Source organism: Solea senegalensis, unplaced genomic scaffold (genome assembly GCF_019176455.1).
Source record: "Solea senegalensis isolate Sse05_10M unplaced genomic scaffold, IFAPA_SoseM_1 scf7180000016253, whole genome shotgun sequence".
NCBI classification, from domain to species: Eukaryota; Metazoa; Chordata; class Actinopteri; order Pleuronectiformes; family Soleidae; genus Solea; species Solea senegalensis.
In genome coordinates, this window is record NW_025321677.1 from 7,501 (window position 1) to 16,350 (window position 8,850).

The following is an 8,850-nucleotide window of genomic DNA, read 5'->3' on the forward strand; positions in this document are numbered from 1 at the left end:
TTAGTGTGTACAGTTTGTCAATACCATGTCACTTCCTGGAAGTCAACTAAGGAAGAGTTTACGTTTATATTCTTGCAGACCAGAATGTGTGTGTGACAGTGCATGAGGAGGAGGCATGTTAACATGGTTTCTCAACATGTTTGTTGGACAGGAAACTTAATAATTTACATCAATATTCTGCAAAAACATCGGACAAATTAAGACCCTCCTGGACGTCGGTCCTCATTGAAGCAAGCAGACCAGAATGTGTGTGTTTAGCAGAGCATTTAACCTGCTTTTAATCCGACTTATTGAACACTTTTGTCACTCTGTGACACATTTCAATGAGATGTTTTTTTATTTATATCACTTTAAACATGGTTCCGCCCCTTTGTTTGCGAGCAGGAGTGACCACGGTGTTGACCATGACCACGCTCAGCATCAGTGCCAGGAACTCGCTGCCTAAAGTGGCCTACGCCACCGCGATGGACTGGTTCATCGCCGTCTGCTACGCTTTCGTGTTCTCGGCGCTGATTGAGTTTGCCACAGTGAACTATTTCACCAAGAGGAGCTGGGCCTGGGACGGGAAGAAGGCTCTGGAGGCGCAACATCCCAAAGTAAGTCTACGCTCAAAATATTATTCTGTTCATGTTATTCATTTTTTGCTGTTGTTGGGTAATGGTCTAGATTGTTGGGTAATGGTCTAATGCAGGGGTGTCAAACTCATTTTTGTTCAGGGGCCACATACAGTACAATTTGATCTCAAGTGGGCCGGACCAGTATAAATAGTAAAATAATCGTAATCGTAGTGTGAAATTTTAACAAATTCATCCTGTGGGCCAGATTGGACCCTCTGGCGGGCCGGATCTGGCCCCCGGGCCATATGTTTGACACCCCTGGTCTAATGGGTGATAGTCTAGATTGTTGGGTAATGGTATGGTAATAATGGGTAATGGTTAATGGGTATGGGGTAATGGTTTAATGGGTAATGGTCTAAATTGTTGGGTAGTGGTCTAGATTGTTGGGTAATGGTCTAATGGGTAATGGTCTAGATTGTTGGGTAATGGTATAGATGTTTGGGTTATGGTCTAAATTGTTGGGTAATGTTGGGGGCAGTCCGTGGCCAAGTGGAAAGGGAACTTGGCCTGGAGGGTCGTCGGTTCACGTCCCCACCAGGCCAAAAGGGCTGGGGTACCCCTGAGCAAGGTACCCAACCCTCATTGCTCCCTGGGCGCTACTCAGTGTGGCAGCCCACTGCTCCTAATTCTAGGATGGGTCAAATGCAGAGAAATAATTAAAAGTATATATATATATATAAAAAAAAATAATGATCTAAATTGTTGGGTAATGTTATACTGGTGGGGGCCCCCTGGTGGCCATCACTGACCTTGCTGTTCCGCTGACGTCCGTCTCTCTCCGCAGAAACGTGACCCCATGATTCTGTCGAAAAAGCCCAACAACGTTTGCTCGGCCGGCAGTGGCGGCGTCAACTACACGCCCAACCTGACCAAGGACATATCCATCTCCACCATCTCCAACATGACGTCGGTGCAGCTCCGCACCTCTGAGGCCAAGATGGTGGACCCCAAGAAGACGTACAACAGCGTGAGCAAGATTGACAAGATGTCACGGATAGTGTTCCCCGTCCTCTTTGGAACCTTCAACCTCGTGTACTGGGCCACGTACCTGAACAGAGAACCCGTGGTGAAAGGAGTCGCCGCCTCAACGTAATCGCTCTCTCTATTTTTTGATTTGTTTTATCTGGAGCGCGTGGACTTAGAGGACTCGTTGTAAGGTCTTGACAAGAAAAGAAAAAAATATAAACAAATATCTGCGCTTGAAGAACAAAAACTATACTCAACTATCTAATTCAAGCACTTGGAATGGATGCAAGGCTGCGACAGAATCTCCTTCTCCCCTGAACTTCATGGCCTGAAAAACTGCTTTTAAGACTGTAAGACAAACCAGAGTGCGGTGCTTTTGCTTCATCTCATCCCTGCTGCAGTTTGCATGAAAACGCGCCAAAAAAAAACTAAAGAAAAAAACCCTGACTCCTCTTTGTCTTGAATGACGACCGCGTGTTTAAGTGTCGATCACTGCTTCACATATAAAAGCACATTCACCACCATCATCATCACCACGACGTCAGATTCTAACGCTATGGCGCAAACAAACTGCAATACAGCACGTGCTTGAGTTTTTAAAGAAAGATTAATGCTGCAAGTGCATTAATGATTGAACTTTGTCCCTTATTTTCTCCGCCTGTTGCAGTGAGCGCTCATGTGTCTCTGTTCGTCTTTACTTGAAGATTCGACTGCTGCAGACCTGGTTTCCCAAAATACCTCTGATAGAGCCTCGATGAGGAGCGGTGAAAGAATTCTACCTGAAGGTTAAAAAAACGGCTGAATTTCTGAGCAAAGAGGCTCTTCTTCATTTATAAATCATCATTTATGCCAGTATATGTCTGCAGGGTCATTGAGTGTCTCAGAGAGGACACTAATAATCAGCCGAGTGACGCCGAGAGTCTGGAGACAAACGTTCACGCCACGAGGATAAACTTTAACGAGGACATAAATCAAACCAACAGCCAGGCGTCAAACCAAGGTCTAAATTTAAACAATGCAGCTTTAGGTAAAATTGAATCTGCCTTTAATTCTGGACACGTTTACAACAACACAACAGAGCAAAGACGTCGAATTTTACAAGAAAAATTCAACAAAAAGCCACAAATAAATGAATAGATATTCACTAAGAGAGTTAACATGGGTCAGAGCCGACTGCTGCAGACCTGCTTTCCCAAAAAACACTGTTATTTCTCTTCAAGCTAAAACCACGCTCGCAGTAGTTCCACAAGTTTTTGCTTGCTGCTACACGTGCTAGCAATGCTAGCTAAAGACCGGGCTACTGAGTCAGTGTTGTTTCTTAAACGTCTAAAAACAATAATGAATGTTTTCTCAAGACTTTAGCTAAAATCTCTAAGACAGATTTCAGAAGTCATATGCTAGTGCTAACCCTAGCAAGTCAGTGTCATTCCTTCAACGTCTAAAAACAATAACATTCATGGTATATTTAAAATACTGTGATTCCATGTATGTTGGTGTTTACCAACAACAAACAGCTATGTTTGGTTCTAGAAGGTTCTCGTGTGCTAGCAAAGCAAGCTATTGCTAGTGCTAACCCTCAGTCATTGACAGTAGTTCCCAAAATGTCTTTAAAATGACTTTTTCTGGTGTTCAAGTTATCGTTGATGGACAATTTAATTTATTTGACTTCAGTTTACTGAAGAAGGAAAGATTCTAGATTTTCGGAAGCTGCTACACATGCTAGCAATGCTAGCTACAGTTATGAAAACTGAGTATATGTTATAGCATGTCGTAGTGTAGTTCCTTAAACGTCTAAAAACAATGACATTTATTCATGGTTAAAATCACATAGTTCCATGTATTCATCATCAGCTTGTGTTTCTCTCAAGAACTAGCTAGCAATGCTAAAAGTAGTTCCTTTAACTTCCAAAAACATATATATATGTTTGTGTTTACCCTTACCGACAGCTAAGTTTTGGTTCTAGAAGGCGCTCACATGCTAACAATGGTAGTCATTATAAAAACAGATCCTGCTTGTAAATTTTCAGCATGTAGCTTAGTAGCACTAACACTAGCATTTGTTTAGCATGTGCTTAGCTTCCTGGTTGTGGCTCACATTCAGGTAAACAAAGCTCATTTTTAAATGCTAACGACATAACGAGGCCTTGAAGCTACAACGATGTTTTTGGGAAACCGGGTGGAATCATGTAAATAGCTTTTCTTTTACTAATGAACCTTTTTGCTTTATCACAAAATATTGTGACATTTGCATTTTAAAGCCTTTAGATGTAGAAAAAAGAACCAAAGTCTAGTACTGACTTGTTGTAATGTCTTATTTCTTCGTGTGAGGTTACGTTTCCTTCCTAGCTTGTAGATGGGCACAGACTCTTGCTTTTAACGTGTCAGTCCGCTCGGATTCTCCGCGTCTTTATTTCCACATGGACTCTGACTGGAGTGGAAGCGGCGAGCGCACGTCCACGGCTGCGTGGTGTGTTGGACTGTGGTGAGAAACTCAGGAACTAAAGGACTCCACGCTTCCAGCAGAAGAGTTGCCTCAGAGTCGCATGGATTGTGACGGCGAGCGTCAGTTCGCTCGTTCGCTCGCTGCTGGGAGCAAAGTCCCTCATAACCTGGGCACTGAATGGCTTTGGTGTAAAAACCATGTAAATAAAGACGACATCAGCTGCTACTGGACCTCGAGTCTCACTTTTAAATCTCCTGTAAAGTGTTTTTTCTGTGCGTCGCTCTCACATTAATCTCAGGTGTTTTTATGTTTGGTTCCAGTGCAGAGGGGAAAATGAAATTCTATGTGTCTGCTGTCGCCATGGCAGCAAAGTACAGATAAACAGTATCTTGGCGTGTGTGCTCTGCATCCACACATCGTGAGTCATGTGTTTGCCGCGGTGCTGCTTCACCGAGCTTTAGTTTCAGATTAGCAGAGGAAATCGAACTCTGACACTGTCCACAGACATGTTTATGCCTCGTCCCAGAGGCCGAACTTCAATTTGTTTTATTCTCTAAAAAACAAATTGAAAGTCATTAAAAAAAGTAAAAAACCTTGGGTATCAACTGTTACAGTGTATTCAGTCTTTATTATGACCGTTCACACGAGCATCCATTACTGCAGCCACCATCACATGGGAACACGTGTTCACAAAAACTCTCAATGCTAATTTAGCGCACATGTTAGCGGCTAACAGAAGGCTAAGTCTGTAAGCAACCTGCTGTTAGCATTTAGCTCAGAACACTGCTGTGCTCATAAAAGTGTGTTTCACTAACGCACAGGGTTCACAATCTTCACTCACTCACTCAGTGGAGTTTTAAAGCGTGGAGTGTGTGTGTGTGTGTGAGTGTGTGAGTGAGAGTGTGTGTGTGAGTGTGTGTGTGTGTGTGAGTGGTGTGAGGTGGATGTGTGGAGTGAGTGTGTGAGTGTGTGTGTGTGTGTGTGTGGGAGTGAGTGAGTGAGTGAGTATGTGTGAGGAGTGTGTGAGTGTGTGTGTGTGTGTGTGTGAGAGTGTGAGTGTGTGAGTGTGTGGAGTGTGTGTGTGTGTGTGTGTGTGTGTGTGAGTGAGTATGTGTGAGTGAGTGAGTGAGTGTGAGTGAGTGAGTGAGTGAGTGAGTGAGTGAGTGGTGGGTGGTGGTGAGTGAGAGTGAGTGTGTGTGTGTGAGTGAGTGAGTGTGAGTGAGTGAGTGAGGAGGAGTGAGTGAGTGAGTGAGTGAGTGAGTGTGAGTGAGTGAGGAGTGAGTGAGTGAGTGAGTGAGTGAGTGAGGAGTGAGTGTGAGTGAGTGAGTGAGTGAGTGAGTGAGTGAGTGAGTGTGGAGTGAGGAGTAGGAGTGTGTGAGTAGGAGTGTGGAGTGTGTGAGTGAGTGAGTGTGAGTGTGAGTGAGAGTGAGTGAGTGGAGTGAGTGAGTGTGTGAGTGTGTGAGAGTGGTGGTGAGTGAGTGTGAGTGAGTGAGTGGAGTGAGTGTGTGAGTGAGTGAGTGTGTAGTGAGTGTGTGAGTGAGTGAGTGTGAGGAGTGAGTGAGTGAGTGAGTGAGTGAGTGAGTGAGTGAGTGGTAGTGAGTGTGTGAGTGAGGAGTGGGAGTGAGTGAGTGAGTGAGTGAGTGTGAGTGAGTGAGTGTGTGTGTGAGTGAGTGAGTGAGTGTGAGTGAGTGAGTGAGTGAGTGTGAGTGAGTGAGTGAGTGAGGAGTGAGAGTGAGTGTGTGAGTGTGAGGAGGTGAGGAGTGAGTGAGTGAGTGAGTGTGTGTGGAGTGAGAGTGGTGTGTGTGAGTGTGGAGTGTGTGAGTGAGTGAGTGAGTGTGTGTGTGAGTGGTGAGGAGTGTGAGTGTGAGGAGTGTGGAGAGTGAGTGTGAGTGAGGAGTGAGGTGGAGTGGAGAGTGGAGTGTGTGTGTGTGTGAGTGTGTGGAGTGTGAGTGTGGAGTGAGTGAGTGAGTGTGTGAGTGTGTGAGTGTGTGAGTGTGTGAGTGAGTGAGTGTGGTGTGTGAGTGAGTGTGTGAGTGAGTGTGTGTGAGTGAGTGTGTGAGTGTGTGTGTGTGTGAGTGAGTGAGTGAGGAGTGTGTGTGAGTGAGTGTGAGTGAGTGTGTGAGTGTGTGTGTGAGTGAGTGAGTGAGCGGTTTCCACAGGTGTGTGTCACAGTGAGATAAAGAGGTAGATTTAATGACTCAGCAGAAACCCTTAAATCACCATCATGTTTTTATGTTTTAAACTAAATTAAAACCATGATATCCAAACTAATAATGAAGAAAACAAATGTCCTATTTTACATCTCTTTCTTGCTCTTTGTCGAGTTAAGTCTGATCTAATAAATCACGTCTTTGTCCCTGAAAATCATGTGACGCTGCGATGATTGACAGCCCAGCGCTATAGACTTCCTGTCCCTGATCAGACGGGAAAGTGGTTTTAAAGAAGGTAAAGATCGGCTTCATCAGGGACCCGGGTCAAACACCATCACATACATTTACTTAAATCAAGCTTTCACACACTTTTACTTCACCTGAGGAGGAGGAGGAGGAGCCAGAGGCGGGGTTTATCCTGGACCCATCCATCACTGGTGAGACTGTAAACAAAAATAATTCAACAAATATGTCATTTCATGTATTTTTAATGTCCAAATTTCAAACCAAAGTATTTTAATATGTTACTTTTTATTTATTAGAAAAGTTCCAGCGACAGCAGCACGAGAGAAAACAGCAATAAACATTCAATTAAATAAGAAAGAAATGTGTTCTTTTTCTTTCATTTGTGTTTTATGATTTCACACAGGCTACATTTACATTTTATTTACTTTAGGCTTTTAAAATTCACATTATGCTGTAAAACATATAATGTTGTCAAAAACTAAAGCACTTTCACTCTTTTATGGGAGTTTTTAAAAACAGAAACATGGTCAGTGAGAAGATGACAGAGGTTCAGACTGCAGGCACATTTACAGCCAGCAGGTGGTGCTGCAGCCTCACTGTGTGTGTGTGTGTGTGTGTGTGTGTGGAGCCACATCATCACACAAACAACATTAACAACAAATATCGGCTTCATAATCAAAGTAAATCACCTTTATCATCCTAATGTGAACAAAGTATTAGTAAAATATTCAAGGGTTATTATTGTCATTATAATTCTGCTGCGTCCAATGAGAAATAAAGAAAAAATAACAGTCATTTATGACGTGTAATAACTGTACACATATGATTAGATGTAGTTTGGTTTCCTCTGGATTCTTAAAAGAATTAGACACATAACTCACGTTAAAGAAAAGACTCGTTATGAAAATGTTAAAAACAAAACCTTAGAGATTAATGTTACTGACATCACAAAATCTTTACCCTGAAAAAGGCAAAAAAATAGCAACATTTAAAAAAATTCAAAAATTTCACCATTTAAAAAAATTCAAAAATATCAACATTAAAAAAAAAATACAGAAAAGAACATATTTCTAAATGATGATGTTCTGAGTGATGGTAACGCTGCAGCAGCGCCCCCTGCGGCTCTTCAAATATAAAACAAATCACTATGACTGTATGTTTCTACGATGATCATAAAAATAAACGTCAGGTCTCACACACACACACACACACACACACACACGATGACGTCAGCTGTAAAAACATAAACAGACATGTTTTATTTCTTATTATTCGCATGAATTAACACAGTAGTGTGTGTGTGTGTGTGTGTGTGTGTGTGTGGGGGGGGTCTGAGTCACGCAAGATGTTCATCATCTCCTCAGGTTCTTCTTCATCATCTTTATCATCATCGTCAGCTTCTCTTTCCACAACTTCTTCTCTCCCAGCAGACAGATTAGCAGCAGCAGCAGCAGCAGCAGCAGCAGCAGCAGCAGCAGCAGCAGCAGCAGCAGCAGCAGCAGCAGTAACAGCAGCAGCAGCAGCAGCAGTAACAGCAGCAGCAGCAGCAGCAGCAGTGGCAGCAACGGTAACAACAGCAGCAGCAGCAGCAGCAGCAACGGTGCCAGCAGCAGCAGCAGCGGTAACAGCGGCAGCGGCAGCGGCTCACTCTTTCCTGGCTGGCTGGCCGAAAGCAGGAGAAGCAGCTCCTCCTCTTCTTCTTCTTCTTCCTCCTCCTCAGCAGCATCGGGGGAGAAGCAGGAGCAGCAAACGTCACTCCTCCACTCTGTTGCCCACGCGCGCGCGCGCGGATCTCGTTTCTCCGCCAGATCTGATCACTGTGATTGATCATCGGCTGCGTCCGTGCCCTGAGGAACCCCTCTCTCTCTCACCCTCAGCAGCAGCAGCGTCTCGTGCTGCGTGGCCGCAGATGACACGCAGGAAAAAGTGCGTGGGCGGATGAGGGAAGTTGACAAGCGGGATTGATGGTTCCACACCTCAGTGGACTGACACTTCACCGCGGCAGAGGCGGCAGCAGAGGCGGCAGCGCACCGCACTGCGCGTCCGTCCGCGGATACCTGTGATCAGAGGAGCGGATCCACGCACACGCGCGCGGGAAAATGACAGTCAAGTTCGTGGGCATCGTCTTCACACTTGTGCTCGTGCATGAAGGAGCTCGGTGAGTGCGTGCGCGCGCGCCACCTTTGATGTCTTTAACCCGCATTTGTTATAAAGTTAACGACGACACACACACACGCGCAAACACACACGCACGCACGCACACACGCAGACAAGCACGCAGACACACTCACGCACACACAGATAATTGTGATTGTCGATATTTTCGCGATAATTATGAAGAAAAAAGTTATGAAATTTTATTGTTACAAAAACATGTGACTAACGTTACAATAAAAGACAAAAACACGCGACTAACGTTAAAATAAAA

General features: G+C 44.3%; 1 protein-coding gene across 1 annotated transcript in view; it reads left to right on the plus strand.

Moving 5' to 3' along the window:
- The window catches only part of LOC122762934 (gamma-aminobutyric acid receptor subunit alpha-5-like), an 11,726-nt gene extending 7,475 nt beyond the window's left edge, over window positions 1-4,251 (plus strand). The window contains exons 5-6 of the mRNA XM_044018103.1: window positions 385-596; window positions 1,402-4,251. Of these exons, the coding sequence (XP_043874038.1) occupies window positions 385-596; window positions 1,402-1,710 (521 nt within the window). The 3' untranslated portion in view covers window positions 1,711-4,251. The remainder of the gene's footprint in view (window positions 1-384; window positions 597-1,401) is intronic.
- Window positions 4,252-8,850: the final 4,599 nt, after the last annotated feature.